At 42.9% G+C, this 18,388-nt stretch overlaps 1 protein-coding gene across 1 annotated transcript in view; it reads left to right on the top strand.

Annotated features, from left to right (window-relative positions):
- The window catches only part of LOC129818386 (transmembrane protein 132C-like), a 169,317-nt gene that overhangs the window by 54,481 nt on the left and 96,448 nt on the right, over positions 1-18,388 (top strand). Inside the window, exon 3 of the mRNA XM_055874221.1 lies at positions 12,802-12,945. Within this exon, the coding sequence (XP_055730196.1) occupies positions 12,802-12,945 (144 nt within the window). The remainder of the gene's footprint in view (positions 1-12,801; positions 12,946-18,388) is intronic.

Genomic DNA, 18,388 nt, shown 5'->3' with positions numbered 1-18,388 from the left:
TTTCACAAGTGTAATTTCATGTAATTTGAAGAGCCCATCCAAACCTGGCAACATGTGTAGTCATGTGAGATGCAACACTGAAGTTGGATGCAGCAAGAGCCCTGCTGTAAGGGGTGCGTATTGGCGGCAGAGAAGTCAGACGCAGGAGAGCAAAAACTGTGTTTCCAAACGGCACAGTTTAATAACAAAAACCCCACCGGAAAACAGAACAATCAAATAATGAGTACATAACCCGACGCACACCAGGATAGTCGTGCACAAGCACTTATAATAAACAATCATCGACAAGGACATGAGGGGAAACAGAGGGTTAAATACACAACATGTAATTGATGGGATTGGAACCAGGTGAGATGGAAGACAAGACAAAACCAATGGAAAATGAAAAATGGATCAGCGATGGCTAGAAGGTCGGTGACGGTGACGTCGACCGCCGAACGCCGCCTGAACAAGGAGAGGGAACAACTTCGGTGGAAGTCGTGACACCTGCACCTGGCTTTGAGAATCTCACACGGGTGATACATTTAAAAACTACATTTGATTGAATAGCTGACACATACTTTTCATTGTTGTCAGCTCCCCTTGAAGCAGCCAAAATGTCTTGGTTTGTTCACATGTTTTGCTCCACTGAGCTCTAATCTTGGTTCATCCACCCCGCTGAGCTTTTTAAACCTGCCACCACTTATGACACCGTGGCATTTGATATCCTACTCTGAAATGCCATGATGCTTTTCTATCCCTGTGATTCATCTTATTGAGCTACTATAATTTGCTTCCTTTTACCTTTTCTTTTTAGACCAACTAAAAACACATTGTTTTCTCCACCAACATGTGCAGTATTTTTCCACATGTCAGAGATTGTACTTTCATAAGGCTTCCGCAGGGGCTAGTGAGTCACATGGCTAATCTACAGTACGTGCCACTCCGAAGTCACAGTTAATTTCTTAGACTCCATACAAGGTGAAAGTTCAGGCTTCCCAATAACAGACCGCAGAGCTCAGTGAAGCTTGTCAGTCCATCCTGTCTGTCTTTCAGTGACTGTCCAGACAGTTGTCTCCTGCATTGGCCTTCAAGCTCTGAGCTCCAGCTTGTACGACTACTCTTGATCTGCAGTAAGGTTGTGAGGCCATGGACTGTTCCCAGTTTGAGCCTCCTCTCATTTGAAGCCAGCCCCCCCCCCCCGCGCTCTTCTGAGTTTTTTTATGCTGGTGTTCATCTATGGTGCTGCTGCCAATCTCTGTCAGTCTTCAGCCTGCTTTGGAATTTAATAAAGGCAGGGGTGAAAGAAGAAATGAAAAGAAAGAAGTGGAGAGAGAGGGCTGGATAAGAGAACATTGAGATGAGGCAGCTATCTCTCCTGTCTCTTTCTTCTCTGGCTGGATGGAGGGAGAGATGGGCTTCAGGCAATCACAGAAACCCCTCTCATCTCACGTCTTCCCTCTCCTCTCTCCTTCTTCACTTTTGCCCCCCCACCTTTTACACCCCCATGTAATCAGTATAGCCATCGACATGTTTCCACTGCTTTTAGTGCAATACTTTCAATCAAACCTGCTTGAAAAAGAGATCAGGATATGTTGATATTAACAATAACAATAATAATACGCAGGACTTATGTAGCAATTTTCAATTACCCAAAGTCTCTTGAAGATGTTGCCATCTATAACCAGCATAGGGATAGGTAGCCTATGTTTGTCATAGGCTTACAGTAAAGTACTGTGCAGTAAGTCAAACTGATTGTGGGGGGGATTGGGGGGAATTGGTGACACTCAGCATCACCTCCAATAAGGACCACTCAATACCATCCACTCGAAGTTAAAATACTAAGTAATACTCAACTTGATCCTCCTCCCCTCAGCAGTAGTGAAATGTTTTTTTAACCCTCACAACCCTCCATCTCCTAGATATACAGTTCTAACCATATTTAGTGCAGTAGGTTAGGTGATCAGTGGAATGAGGAGATGTCATATTCATGCAGCATGACACTACACATTAATATATACCCAGCTACGCCTGGTCTGTAAAATCTCTTAGTATAGCTTGATTGGCCCAGCTATGGCCTAGGATGGCCTAGTTGGTTTGGATTGAAAGCAATCTGATATCACTTTCTCTCTCAGATCAGCACTGCTTACTGCTCTATGTTTTAGCAGAGAAAAAAGTTAAACGGGTAAGAAAGAGGGAGGAGAGGGAGAGTGGTTGAGGGTGAGAGGGAAGATAAAAAGAGAAATACATTAGGAAGGAAAGAGGTAGAGTAAGAGGCATAGACGAGAGAGACAAAATAGAAATAGATTGGAATGAAGGAAGCCTGGCAGTGGGAGAGAGCGAGAGAAAGAACAGAGACAGCTAGAATGAAAGAGAGGAGGACGAGAGAAGCAGTCGTACGCATTACGCTTAGCTGGAGATTATTTTAGTCTGGTGAAGACTGTGAATCTGTGTTAATCTCCTTTCCCAGTTGTCGTGTTGTCATGCCCCAGTACGTTTAACTAGGCTTGATAATGAAAAGAACAGCATCCAACTCATTAATTAAAGTAGTTCCCCTTAATCTAACATCTGACCGTGTCTACTCCGCCACACTCCCTCTACCAGGTAGGCGACTAGCCTACGGCTCTGAGGATTTCAGTGACTCTGGACAAGTCAGCACCACACTGTTTCACCTAACTTATTTATCTGTACAGAGGCGGCTGCGCTCGGCTGTCGTTGGTTATTGTCTAATTCAGTTCTGCCCACGGGTAATGGAGGTTATTCAGTGCGGTGGAGAGCTGCAGAACAGAGGGGTGTGGAGTAGGTAAGGAGGGGGGGGAATTTCTTCCAGCTACAAATGGGAGAAGGAGAGGAGAATTGGTGACAATGTTTAGCCGGTAATGGGTTTCAGCTGCTTGGTGCTGGGAAATTACCTGTGTGCCCAAGTTAACCGGTGTAATGCAATTTCCAAATTTTCGGGCCTTGCGTAAATTTAATAAGGTGTATCTAGCTTTTTTGAATAAATGAAGAGAATATGTTGCTCCTGGAGGCTTGTTGGTTTAGGTATTTCATGTATCCAATATTGAATCAATTTATCATACGCTTCTATGGAGTAAGTTGAGTGAATCCTTTGAGGAAGTATCTGTTGTAGTTCAAATTAGGCTGAAGAATCACCATTGCTAAGATCTCAGGGGTTGATCATTGCGGTAATTCCACAGAAGGGAATCTCTGGAGGCAGGGGTACATCCGTGTTCCATATGTATCTTTCGGACAGTCCTTTTGCTTTTATTTCTCTAGTGTGTGACGTAAGAAGCGTGGCGTCCTTGTACTGGCTGATATCAGTAGGAGCTAGGGTTCTCACTTTGATCTTCCCTAAAGGTCAGCCGTGTCCCAGGGCTCATTCCCCCAGTATGCTAGCCCTATCAGATAGGCAAGGGTGTGTGAGTATGTGGCTGTGTGTGTCTCTGTGTGCACCCGTGCACGTGCGTGTGTGTGTGTATGGTTCCCCCGCAATCCCAAAGCCACCCTTCTTCTCTCCAGAGCAATGATCAGTTTATAGTCCTATAAAGGTCAGTTTTCTCTTCTTTCGATTCACTGCATCTCCACAATACTTCATCCACTCCACTGTGGCCAAGAGGGATTAGCTGTGGTTGTATGAGTGGTCTACTGGCTAGTCCCTCAGTGCCTGTGAATCCATGTCGTTCAGTTACACAGGCACTTAGGGATGGATGATGGTTTGATACAGTAAACTCCATAGATGGCATATAGCTACAGTTGAAGTCAGAAGTTTACATACACTTACACAGCAACATCTCAAGACATCAGTCTGGAAGTTAAAACTTGGTCACAAATGGGTCTTCCAAATGGACAATGACCCCAAGCATACCAAAGTTGTGGCAAAATGGCTTAAGGACAACAGAGTCAAGGTATCGGAGTGGCCATCACAAAGCGCTGACCTCAATCTTATAGAAAATGTGTGGGCAGAACCGAAAAAGCGTGTGCGAGCAAGGAGGCCTAGAAAACTGACTCAGTTACACCAGCTCTGTCAGGAGGAATGGCCCAAAATTCACCCAACTTATTGTGGGAAGCTTGTAGAAGGCTACCCGAAACGTTTGACCCAAGTTAAACAATTTAAAGGCAATGCTACCAAATACTAATTGAGTTCATGTAAACTTCTGACCCTCTGGGAATGTGATGAAAGAAATAAAGGCTGATATAAATCATTCTCTCTACTATTATTCTGACATTTCACATTCTTAAAATAAAGTGGTGATCCTAACTGACCTAAGACAGGGAATTTTTTACTAGGATTAAATGTCAGGAATTGTGAAAAACTAAGTTTAAATGTATTTGGCTAAGGTGTATGTAAACTTCAGACTTCAACTCTATATTCCAGATGACACATGTAATTTATATGTTGTTATATGTGATGGAGTACGGATAGAGGGGCCCTCCAGTAAATACAGCCAACTGTCTCTGACCTCCTAGGCCCTCACAGTCACTAACACTCTAACCACAGATAGGTCCAGTCTTCACCAATCAAACTGGCCTGGTGCAGACAGCCGCCGTGCCTTCTCTTCCACTAACACTGCCTTTATATCAAGCCGTCGTCCCTGCCCAGCCCTCACCACCAAGATCTTTATACAAGCTTCAAATCAAATCAAATGTTATTGTGTACATGCGCCGAATACAACAGATGTAGACGTAACAGTGAAATCCTTACTTACGAGCCCACTCCCAACAGTGCAGAGTTAAAAAGTAAGACAAATATTTGCTAAATAAAAAATGAAATAGTAACACAATAAAAACAATAACGAGGCGATACACAAGGAGTACCGGTACCGAGTCAATGTGCAGGGGTACGAGGTAATTGAGGTAATACAGTATGCACATGTAGCGAGGGGTAAAAGTGACTAGGCACTAAAATAACACATCCTAGATCTGAATGAATGAAATATTCTTATTAAATACTTTTTTTCTTTACATAGTTGAATGTGCTGACAACAAAATCACACAAAAATGATCAATGGAAATCAAATTTATCAACCCATGGAGGTCTGGATTTGGAGTCACACTCAAAATTAAAGTGGAAAACCACACTACAGGCTGATCCAACTTTGATGTAATGTCCTTAAAACAAGTCAAAATGAGGCTCAGTAGTGTGTGTGGCCTCCACGTGCCTGTATGACCTCCCTACAACTCCTGGACAGTCTGTGGTGCAACGTGGCTTTGGTGGATGGAGCGAGACATGATGTCCCAGATGTGCTCAATTGTATTCAGGTCTGGGGAACGGGCAGTCCATAGCATCAATGCCTTCCTCTTGCAGGAACTGCTGACACACTCCAGCCACATGAGGTCTAGCATTGTCTTGCATTAGGAGGAACCCAGGGCCAACCGCACCAACATATGGTCTCACAAGGGGCTGAGGATCTCATCTCGGTACCTAATGGCAGTCAGGCTACCTCTGGCGAGCACATGGAGGGCTGTGCGGCCCCCCAAAGAAATGCCACCCCACACCATGACTGACCCACCGCCAAACCGGTCATGCTGGAGGATGTTGCATGCAGCAGAACGTTCTCCACGGCGTCTCCAGACTCTGTCACGTCTGTCACATGTGCTAATGTGCTCAGTGTGAACCTGCTTTCATCTGTGAAGAGCACATGGCGCCAGTGGCGAATTTGCCAATCTCGGTGTTCTCTGGCAAATGCCAAACGTCCTGCACAGTGTTGGGCTGTAAGCACAACCCCCACCTGTGGACGTCGGGCCATCATACCACCCTCATGGAGTCTGTTTCTGACCGTTTGAGCAGATACATGCACATTTGTGGCCTGCTGGAGGTCATTTTGCAGGGCTCTGGCAGTGCTCCTCCTTGCACAAATGCGGAGGTAGCGGTCCTGCTGCTGGGTTGTTGCCCTCCTACGGCCTCCTCCACGTCTCCTGATGTACTGGCCTGTCTCCTGGTAGCGCCTCCATGCTCTGGACACTACGTTGACAGACACAGCAAACCTTCTTGCCACAGCTCGCATTGATGTGCCATCCTGGATGAGCTGCACTACCTGAGCCACTTGTGTGGGTTGTAGACTCCGTCTCATGCAACCACTAGAGTGAAAGCACCGCCAGCATTCAAAAGTGACCAAAACATCAGCCAGGAAGCATAGGAACTGAGAAGTGGTCTGTGGTCACCACCTGCAGAACCACTCCTTTATTGGGGGTGTCTTGCTAATTGCCTATAATTTCCACCTGTTGTCTATTCCATTTGCACAACAGCATGTGAAATTTATTGTCAATCAGTGTTGCTTCCTAAGTGGACAGTTTGATTTCACAGAAGTGTGATTGACTTGGAGTTACATTGTGTTGTTTAAGTGTTCCCTTTATTTTTTTGAGCAGACACACTTCAAGTAGCAGCAGCATATGTGAAATGTGAAAGTGTGTCTGTGTGTGTGTGTGTGTGTGTGTGTGTGTGTGTGTGTGAGCATATGTAGTGTGTGTGTATGTTGGAGTATCAGTGTAGTATGTGTGAGTGTGTGGGTAGAGTCTAGTGAGTGTGCATAGAGTCATTGCAAGGGAGTCAGTTTAAAACAATTAAGATAAAGAAATTATGTAAATTGTCTGGGTAGCCATTTGATAAACTGTTCAGTAATCTTATGGCTTGGGGATAGAAGCTGTTCAGGTGCCTTTTGGTCAAAGACTTGGCGCTCAGGTACCGATTACAGTGTGGTAGCAGAGAGAACAGTCTATGGTCTTGGGTGGTTGGAGTCTTTTTATGGCCTTCCTCTGACACAGCCTGGTATAGAGTTCTTGGATGGCAGGGAGTTCGGTCCCAGTGATGTACTGGGCTGTACGCATTACCTTCTGTAGCACCTTGCGGTCAGTTGCCATACCAAGTGGTGATGTAGCCAATCAAGATGCTCTCAATAGTGCAGCTGTAGAACTTTTTGAGGATCTGGACACATGCCAAATCTTTTCAGCCTACTGAGGGGGAAGAGGCGTTATCGTGTCCTCTTCATGACTGTGTTGGTGTCTTTGGACCATGGTAGGTCCTTAGTGATGTGGCCAATGAGGAAACTTGAAGCTCTTGAGCAACTCTACTGCAGCCCCACCGATGTGAATAAGTCGCTCTGGATAAGAGCGTCTGCTAAATGACTTAAATGTAAATGTAAATGTGAATGGGGGCGTGTTCGGCCCTCCGTTTCCCTCCTTTGTCGTGCCCACGTTGAGGGACATTTTGTAGTCCTGGTACCACACTGCCAGGTCTCTGACTTCCTCTCTATATGCTGCATCAACCGTCGTCAGTGATCAGGCCTACCACTGTTGTGTCATCGGCAAACTTAATGATGATGTTGGAGTGGTGTGTGGCCACGTGGTCGTGGGTGAATAGGCAGTACAGGAGGGGACTGAGCACGCACCCCTGAGGGGCCCCCTGTGTTGAGGGTCAATGTGGCAGATGTGTTGTTGCCTACCCTCACCACCTGAGGGTGGCCCATCAGGAAGTCCAGGATCCAGTTGCAGAGGGAGGTGTTCAGTCCCAGGGTCCTTAGCTTAGTGATGAGCTTGTAGAGCAATTTAGTGTTGAGCACTGAGCTGTAGTCAATGAACAGCATTCTCATGTCGGTGGTCCTTTTGTCCAGGTGGGGAAGGGAAGTGTGGAGTGCAATAGAGATTGCGTCATCTGTGGATCTGTTGGGGTGGTATATGAATTGGGTCCAGGGTTTCTGGGATGATGGTGTTGATGTAAGACATGACCAGTGTTCTTAGGCACACAAAGTATGGTGGTATGCTTGAAATATGTAGGTATTACAGACTGGGTTAGAGAGAGGTTGAACATGTCAGTGAAGACACTTGTTAGCACAATCCGTCTGGTCCTGTGGACTTTTTAATGTTAACCTGTTTAAAAGTCTTACTCACATCGGCTAAGGAGAGCATGATCATACAGTCGTCCGGAAAAGCTGGTGCTCTCACACATGGTTCAGTGTTGCTTGCCTCGAGTTGAGCATAGAAGGCATTTAGCTTGTCTGGTAGGGTCGCATCAATGGGCAGCTCTCAGCTGGGCTTCCCTTTGTAATCCGTGATAGTTTGCAAGCCCTGCCACATCCGACGAGAGTCAGAGCCAGTGTAGTAAGATTTGATCTTAGTCCTTTTTTTGCCGCTTTGCCTGTTTGATGGTTTGTCGGAGGGCGTAGCGGGATTTATTATGTCCAGATTAGTGTCCGCTTTTAGCTCTGTGCGGATGTTGCCTGTAATCCATGGGTTCTGGTTGGGATATGTACGTATGATCTTATTAATGAAACAGGTGACTGATGTGGTAAACTCCTCAATGTCATCAGATGAATCCCAGAACATATTCCAGTCTGTGCTCGGCAAACAGTCCTGCTTCATCGGACCACTTCCATCTTGGGCGTGTCACTGGTACTTCCTGTTCCTGAGTTTTTGCTTGTAAGCAGGAATCAGGAGGATAAAGTTATGGTCCGATTTGCCAAATGGAGAGCGGGGGAGAGCTTTGTATGTGTCTCTGTGTATGGAGTAAATGTAATCTAGAGTTTTTATCCCTCTAGTTGCACAGGTGACTTGCCGAATAGAAATGAGGTAAAACGGATTTCAGTTTTCCTGCATTAAAATCACCGGCCACTAGGAGCGCCGCCTCTGGATGAGCATTTTCTTGTTTGCTTATGGCCTTATACAGCTCATTGAACTCCCAGGTAGGCCAATCACCACCTGCACCGTGCTCTCTGGCCATCTTACCTCTTAACTGCCAAGTCTTTGTCTCAGCCAGCTCTCCTCTCCACTCATTACCATGGGAACGAAAAGTGTGCTTTTGGAAATCTGGCATAAATATGTATTTTTATGTGTCAGTGTCTATTCATTTGGTAGAACTGTATTATTTGAAGCCAGACCTTGTATACATGTTATGATGGTAATATAATGTTTCAGTATAATGAAACATGGTGTAATTGTCATCTGAATAGACTGGTCTGACAGATTTAAGGGATATTTTAGCCCTCTTTTCTCCCATTCATATTGTCCCTTTTTTTGTAGATTATTGTGAACTCGTACTCTATATACCCCAGCTCAGTATTTTCCACCAATTAAAAGCCATTATGTGAGAGCTGGGGTAATCTGACCCCGGGGCTGGTATTGGTTAATGCAGCTGTATGTTTGTGCATCAGTTGTGTCTGTGCATGTGTGTGTATGCGTGTGCTGTGTGTATGTGTGTGTATTGAATTTGTAGTGTAGGCTATATCCATGTATGTAGAAGATATACATAGGTTTCCCAAATGATTTACACAGCAGTGCATCACTCTCACCAGTCCCAACCCTGCCCCTTTCATAGTGCTCATGTTTAAAGGATAATACTGCCATTTTTCAACTTGATATTCTTTATCTCCAGCACCAAACCAGTGTCTACATATGTGAAAACAGCACGTTTCTATGATCTGTGGTTAAAAAGAGAAAAAGAAAGGTCCTATAAAAAGGCTTCTCTGTAATATCTTGTAATATCTATGAGTTTCTAACCAGTGGGAGGGTATTTTCTTGCTTCCCACATCAGCATGAATCTCATAATGTTTGAAAAGCACTGTTTTTAAAATGTTGTAAAGTTTGATGATGTCATCCGGTATACATTTTTCACTTAATATTTTTTTTAAATGTGCCGTTTTCACATATGTAGACACTGGTATTGTGCTGGAGATAATGAGGTGGTAACAAGGTGGTAACAATAAGGTTGAAAAGTGGTGGAATTTCATTAGGCTTAGAGCGGCCGCGTTGACGTGCTGTTTGGCCACTGACAGCCCTGGTGTGTCTTTTGTGCACAACCATCAGAGAGTGAGATCAGCCTCTCTCCCAGTCTCTGCTGACACCCTCATCACATATGTAAATACTCATCTAACTAATGCACAGGTTTCTGTGGAAGTCTGCTTCATGTGCTGATGCATGAGAAAGTGGGCCTACTCTTTATTTTGTCTCCTCTCACCCACTCCCCAGAAATCATATTAGCCAAACCAATCTCATTTGAAACATGACATTTCTTAATTTACCCCTGATACTTGTTTTCTGGAGTTTGCATGTCGAATGGATGGATGAGAGAGAGAGGAGGTGGGGGGGGGGGGGGGGGTGCAGAGGAAGGAAAAGGAGAGCTGGTGAGGGAGACAGATAAAGCGGTGGGGGCAGAGGAAGGAGAAGAGAGAGAGATAAAGCGAGAGAGAAAGGGACAGAGGAGAAAAAAGAAAAACAGCAGTAGAAGTGCAATGCTTGTTCATTTCAAGACATGGACAGCATATGTTACTGAGCATGAACTGCTCTGGAGGTCTGACTTACTGTATCAGAGAGAGAGAGAGAGAGAGAGAGAGAGATCTTACGTTTGATGTTTAATCTCTGAACACTATGGAGGTGTATACTACTGTACATGTGGGCTGTAGATTTGTATGTAAACTATTTATTGTTACCACCTGTATTCAGCATGGAGTCATTACAGTATGAATCTCTACACAGGATGCTTCTTAAATGGCACCCTATTCCATATTTAGTGTACTACTTTTGACCAAAAGTAGTGCACTCTGTAGGGCAGGGAGCATTCAACTCTTACAATACGAGGTCCGGAGTCTGCTGGTTTTCAGTTCTACCTGATAATGAATTGCACCCACCCAGGTCTAAATCAGTTCCTGACTAGAGCGAAACAATGAAAAAGTGCAGTGGAACTAGCTTCGAGGTCCAGAGTTGAGTTTTAGGGATGTATGTAATAGGGTGCCATTTGGGATGCAGAGAGCTGGGAGCCATCAGTCACCTCCTCAGCCACATAGGCAGCAGTGTTGGCTCTAGCTGGCCTTTATCTGGGCTCGTCAGGAGCTCCACGCTGAACACAGGCCAGTTATTACTGCTAGCTGCAGCTCCCTGATAAGATCAAAGGAGAAGCCGGGCTGAGTTGGGAGATGTGTGCCGCGCTCTCCCTTTGGTCCGAGCACAGTTTTTCCGTTGTGATCTGCCATAATGTCACAACTTTCTCAGCGCGTTAGAAGTCCGTTTTCAGTAGTGCATCGAGGACATTCTTCAATTTTTGTAAATTTTTTGGGGGAAAAAATTCTCCCATCTACCATGTTTCTTCCCAGTGTCATGACGCTGGCCTGGGGGTAGGTTTATGACAATCATAATCACCTCTGTCCTTCCCAGTCCACGCCGCCAAGCGTGGACTGGGAAAGGACAGACAGAGTATACCGTCTACCACACAACGACGTAACTAAAACGGGTACAGTTTACCACCAGAGACGCTCTTCAAAGGATGGAAGAACTCTTGGGCAACTCGGCCTTCCATCTACCACCAACCTATTGAAGCGCAGCTCAGAGTAAATATTCATTGCATTTTCCTTTTCCAAATGGCCGGTAATTTAGAATGCATAAGATCCTGTATTTACGATAGAGACATCGCTTCTCCCTTTGTTCTTCAGTCTTCCCGCTCTTTCACTCAAACCCAACCCCCCTTTTCTTGGTGTAACCAGCTGTCATATCTGTTCCGTCCGCTAGGGACGTTTTACTTTATGACATAATTTGAGGTCAAGGTATGATTCATTCTGTGTATATGTAATTCTGTGTGATTAATTAAGTATTTAGTAAATAAATAATTAAACCCAATTTTGTATTGCTGATTCAACTTGTTAGCCAGGGTTCGTGAAGATAACCAAGAATTTACAACTTTCAGATGAGACTGAAATGAGGTGACGATTAATATTGACTGCTATTGATGTAAAATATTACATACTTTAAGAGTTTATTCGGAAGATAACAGCTCTATAAATATTATTTTGTGATGCCCCGACCTTCTAGTTAATTACATTTACATGATTAGCTCAATCAGGTAATAATAATTACAGAGAAAGGATTTTATTGAATAGCATGTCATATCATTTAATCCGTAATCCACTTAAATCCACTTAATCCAGTGATTTTTCACTGTCTTTTTTTTGTTGCCTGACTTTCTTCCTATTGTATCTATCCTTCCTATTTTTAAATGTTTTCTTTAAAGACTGATTCTTTAGTGTCACAGTCTTGAAGCAGTGCAATTTTTCATGATGGAAAAGGGTAGGAACAGCCACTTAGGCACATCCGTGCAATATCCTATGACAAGGCAGAGAATGGAGTTTAGCATGTGTTAGAATAGAGAACAGGAGCAGGTTGGTGACTGGCTTCTCTCCAGCTAGGTGTAACCATGGGTAATGGCAGAGATCAAATGAGAGTGTACAGCTCTTGCCTGAATACTCTTTTAAACCACAGGTGTGGATGAAATAAAATAGAAGACTGCATCACCTGTTTACAGCTGTAGAGTGAGTCAGCATGGACACAGGCTATTAACTTCCCGTTGTAGGTTTTATAACCTGTCTTGGATGTAAGTAGTGTTCCTGGCTTGTTGTGAACCTCTAATTATAGTTCCACAATGTGTTCTTCGAAGGTTAATTCAAAGTCAATCCAACATCCTTATTGTTTTAAACAGCCAACATGCCATCTGTTGTCTTTATGCCATAATTTGTAGCCTGCAAATCACATGAATTTCATCCTAGACAAGAAAACAGCAGTCTGTGAGGCATTTTTTGTTTTTCTTAGAGCCAACTCTCCCAAGGTGAACTGTGATCTTTCTGTTCAATATACATTGTATGGAATCTGGATCTGGATCAGAATGGACCTGAATCAATCTACTGTCACTAGATCTATTGGTCACTAGACCAGTGACATCACATTAAAGCCATGGCACCCTTTTTACTATATAGTGCACTACTTTTGACCAGGACCATTTAGAATGCAGACATAATAATCAGTCCCATTTAATGTTGCTGTCTGACATCTTCCCTCTCTCTCCTCCAGAGTGAAGTCGAAGGATGGCGTGGCGTTCCTGGGGGCGAGGGCCAGTAACCCAGTCCTGTGGACAGTGAGTCAGGACGTGAGGAGCGAGGGACACAGGGTCATCACCCTTCACTGTCACCGCAAGGAGAACACCTTCGGTCAGAGGTTAGTGTCACCTGGTTCTTGTTGATTACGATTCAAGATACTGTAATAGCAGATTTGATGGATTATGGGTAGGGCCAGGAGTTTTCCTGGTCAGGCCATGTGGTCTGGGAAAATGAGGCCTAATGATGTATTATGGGTTAAAGCAACTGTCATGGTGTGCTGCTTACTCAGCAGACTCAGTTCAACGATGTTCATGAATAACAATAATGTTGTTAGAACCCCGAACGACCCTCTCCCGAAGAGACAACTCATAAATAATAACAATTTCACTACTGAGCAACTGAACTTCTGAGCTAAACTTTAGTGCACTTGGCTCCCATTGGACTCAGTTTCAATTTATACAGTGGGGAAGGTTATCTGACTAATTTGTTTTGCTTTGGGGAGGGTTGTGTGATTTTTCTATTGGGCACATGGCTTTTCCCCATTTTACAGGTTTTACTATATCATGTTTCCCATACAGCCAAATATCCTAATCTGCTTGCATGCACCTTCTCTATTAAGGTGCGTTGGTACTTCCTTTATGCACTACACTTTTCGACGCGCATACTGTTTATAAACATAAAGTTTACTACAGTTATTGTTATTTGTGTTGGTAATCATTATGTTTGAGGGGGAGGTTGTGCAATTTATTTTACAGTGCAAGGGGAGGGTCGTGTGGAAAAATGTTAAATGTTGAAGAGAGGGGTGCATTTTTTTATGACACCTAGAGTATGACCAAATTCCGAACTGTCACTTATGTGTCTCATATTACCAGCCCTCTCCCCTGCAGTGGTGTGGGATTACTGGTCAGCCTAGTGCTGTGATGATTGACAGCCACATTCACTGCTCCTTAGCATACTCTCTGTCCCTATGGTCTACCCCCTGGTGGCATTTACATAACTTACATTCATCTCATGAATACGTATTAGTATTATTCAGTCCCCAGTTACTGACTAAACAACGGCGACACTTTCCAATGTTAATTAAGTGGAGTTTATTTGTGCTTTTTTCTATCAAACATTAATTATAGAAATCTGTGTGAGAAACTTCCTCAGCGGTGACATGTGTCAGTTTAGAGATAAGGAAGTAGGGAGCAGGCTGGCATTTATTGAGATGACTCATGTACTGGAGGCACCTCTGCAGAGTGGTCACTAGCTGGCACAGCCACAAAGTCATGAAATCTGATGTTAAACCAAACCCTTAAAGGCACAATATGCATAAATCCCTCCACCATTTCCTGGTTGCTAAAATTATAATAGTTTGCCTAATTTCAGTTTATGTATAAACAAAACCACTGTGAAATATATTTTCAACAACCAAAAATATTGTATTTTCAGCTGTTTGAAGCTGATGTGCAAAACCGAAAGTAGAAGACACAAAAAACTTTAAAAACAGGAAGCATAGAAATAGCACATAGAACAGATCCACCGCTCCTTAGACTTCCTTTCAATGAACATGACAGATCTATAACTAATATTTCTATGTGATTTAGATCGGTCACCCAAAAAGTTACATATTGCAGCTTTAACCCTAACCTTAACCACACAGCAAACCCTAATGACTAACCCTAGCCTTAAATTAAGATATTTTCATGAATTTCTTAGATATAGCCAATTTGGACTTTTCAGCTAGTAAACATCAACCTGAAAGTAGCGAGGGAGTTGGGGAAGCCTTACGGATGGAGATGTCAAGAATTCATGGTGGTGAGGCTTTCTTGTGCTCGAGGAGAGGAACATTAACATAAACAAATTTTGCCTCCTTGCTTGTGGACCTCTTTACAAATTATATTCAAGTACTGCACTGTTATTAGATTGCTTTTTCCCTCTCTTCCTTGAAATTCAGGTTGTACAGGGAGATGTCTAAAGAAGATATATGTTTGTTGTGTTTACTGTGTTTTCATAGTTACATTTCGTGTCGAGCAACATAAGTGATTCAGTTTGGGCGCTGCCAATTACTCTTAAGTTACAGTCGAATGGGTAAGGAAATGTTTAGACCTGAAGCATATCTCTCCTAGACTTTGTAAAGCTATTAGGTTTTCCACAGTTCACTAAGAGGATATTATTGTTTATTACAGCCTACCTGAAACCAAACACACAGCAATGTGTATACACACTACACAGTAATGTAGTAATACGTGTGCATGTGTCACATGACCCTGCCTCTCAGAGTATATAAAGACACAGAAAGGTCACATTGTGTCCATATGCCTCTAACATAATCAGCGGTGACATTTATCACAGCGCACTATGCTTTATTACGGGCGACAGCTTCAGTCCACATCACTGCATTCTGTATCAGAAAGTATGTTGGCCCTTTTTGAAGTCTCATAGATCGATGCATTGCTTTCTTTTTGTTTATAAAGCTCTTTTAGGGACAGTTTGAAATTTACTGGGGTGGGGTGGCTGGTCCAAAAGAGGGGAGGGTTGTCTATCTTTTTTTTTGCTTTGGGGAGGGTTGTGTGATTTTTTTTTTTATTGGTCACAGGGGAGGGTAGTGCATTTTTTCAGTGGTTTACATTCCCTATTTTGCAGGTTTTACAATATCATTTCTTCCATATAGCCAAATTTCCTCATCTTCTTGCATGCACCTCCCCTATCAAGGTGTTTTGGGATACGGTCAACTCTATCCTGCCCTCTATCCTTAATGACAATAGTGGTAGGTGGATTAATTGTCCATATCTGCAATAGGTTAACTAGCAATCATATCACACATTAAATAATTCAAATGAAGTTTCTCTAGAACTCCACAAGAACATAGAGGAATAGCTGATAGGCAGCGGAGAGGCTAGGTGCGTCATTGCGCATGAAAGAGTCAAGACATGAGACACGCAGCTATAAAAGCTTCCTATTGATCTTGTTTAGGCCATAAAAATTGTATTTACTATATAATGGGTGCCCCTCTTCACATTTCACAAAATAGTAAAAAAATAAATAGTGATTCATTTTATTCATATGAAACTATTATTTTGAATGAACTGAATGATGTGCTTTGCTATTGTAGTAGTTGGTGTTCGGTTAAATCGCGGTGAGTCGAATCATGTACATCACAATAATAATGTATGAATCACAAACAGTAAAAGGAAAGAGTGTAGCTGTAGCCTTCCTTTAGAATTGTGTCGCTTCAAAACTCATTTTGTATATACTTTAAGTTGATTTGGACATTTAATGTATGGAACACTGCAACTCAATCGATGCTAGTAGCCTGAAGTTAACACTTCTAAAGGTAAGATATGTAGCCTATTGGCTCTATAAAATCAGTTATGCGTGCTGAAACAGTCATTTTCAATGGTTTTCCCCAAAAACCTTCAAAATTAAATGTTGATTGCAAAATAGGCCTACCAGTCAGAACGCTATCATGATGATTTGTATCAATCAGGTGCACATTTGTATTGCATACTCTGCCATCACACGAGTAGTACAGAAACCTGACGGAAAAACTAACACGAATGTACTGTGACTGGGACATGCTTTCAATGGCGCTCTCCAACACCTGACACCTACAGTTGAAGTCGGAAGTTTACACCTTAGCCAACTACATTTAAACTCAGTTATTCCCAATTCCTGACATTTAATCCTAGTAAACATTCCCTGTCTTAGGTCAGTTAGGATCGACGCTTTAGTTGAAGAATGTGAAATGTCAGAATAATAGTAGAAAGAATGATTTATTTCAGCTTTTATTTCTTTCATCAGAAGTTTACATACACTCAATTAGTATTTAGTAGCATTGCCTTTAAATTGTTTAACTTGGGTAAAACGTTTCAGGTAGCCTTCCACAAGCTTCCCACAATAAGTTGGGTGAATTTTGGCCCATTCCTCCTGACAGAGCTGGTGTAACTGAGTCAGGTTTGTAGGCCTTCTTGCTCGCAAAAGCTTTATCAGTTCTGCCCACAAGTGTTCTATAGAATTGAGGTAAGGGCTTTGTGATGGCCACTCCAATACCTTCACTTTGTTGTCCTTAAGCCATTTTGCCACAACTTTGGATGTATGCTTGGGGTCATTGTCCATTTGGAAGACCCATTTGTGACCAAGCTTTAACTTTCTGACTGGTGTCTTGAGATGTTGCTTCAATATATCCACATACTTTTCCCTCTTCATGATGCCATCTATTTTGTGAAGTGCACCAGTCCCTCCTGCAGCAAAGCACCCCCACAACATGATGCTGCCAGCCCTTGCTTCACGGTTGGGATGGTGTTCTTCAGCTTGCAAGCATCCCCTTTTTTCCTCCAAACATAATGATGGTCATTATGGCCAAATAGTTATATTTTTGTTTCATCAGACCAGAGGACATTTCTCCAAAAAGTTTGATCTCTGTCCCCATGTGCAGTTGGAAACTATAGTCTGGCTTTTTTATGGTGGTTTTGGAGCAGTGGCTTCTTCCTTGCTGAGCGGCCTTTCAGGTTATGTCGAAATAGGACCTGTTTTACTGTGAATATAGGTACTTTTGAAATTACTCCAATGTAAATGTATGTAAACTACCGACTTCAACTATATATAGTGGATTAGGGTTTGATTCCCTGACTGGGACTCAAACACTGGTCCGTGTGTCTGTCATTCCAAAACCATTATACTGTCACATTTCTCGCTATATGAGCCATGATGAGAGAGGCAGAAAGCCTAGAGGCCAGTAACTGAAAGGTCAATGGTTTGAATCCCCATGCCGACTTGGGGAAATATCTGTTGATGTGCCCTTGAGCAAGGCACTTAACCCTAATTGCTCCTGTAAGTCGCTCTGGATAAGAGCGTCTGCTAAATGACTAAAATGTAATAATGCTATTTTTACCAAGTCGATTTACCTTAATGGCAAGATGCAAAGGGTGTTTCCTTTCACGACAGTTACCCGGTTTCACTTCCTTGTCTTGCTATTTGCTAAAATGGTGTCAGACGTGGAATTGGTATTGGTATTTTATTAGGATCCCCATTAGCTGTTGCAAAAGCAGCAGCTTCTCTTTTGGGGTCCATACAAAACATGAAACATTACATAACACAGAATATTAATAAACAACATCTCAAGGACAGAACTACATAAATAAATATATATATATATATATATTTTTTTTACAAAAGGCGCACGTGGTGTACATTTCAATACATACACACAAACTATCTAGGTCAAATAGGGGAGAGGCGTTGTACAGTAATCGGAACGCACGACTCGGACGGCTGAGTAGTTGAAACACATTGATGTGTCTTCAAGTACAAAGGGGACAGTGTAGCAAACCTTGCTATATGAGCCATATTACAATTCCCAGCAAGTGGGTTTGCCCTATTGGCACAATTCGTAGGATGTTTGTCTTTCACGTCGTTTGCTACAATACCAAAAGGCTAAAATCTATTGGTGATGTTGCTATATACAGTTGAAGTCGGAAGTTTACATACATTTAGGTTGGAGTCATGAAAACGTGAAAACAACCACACACATTTCTTGATAACAAACTATAGTTTTGGCAAGTCGGTTAGGACATCTA

The sequence above is a fragment of the Salvelinus fontinalis genome, chromosome 21 (assembly GCF_029448725.1).
Source record: "Salvelinus fontinalis isolate EN_2023a chromosome 21, ASM2944872v1, whole genome shotgun sequence".
In the NCBI taxonomy this organism is placed as follows: domain Eukaryota; kingdom Metazoa; phylum Chordata; class Actinopteri; order Salmoniformes; family Salmonidae; genus Salvelinus; species Salvelinus fontinalis.
The sequence above is the reverse complement of the archived record's forward strand: the minus strand, read 5'-3'. Positions and strand labels throughout refer to the sequence as shown.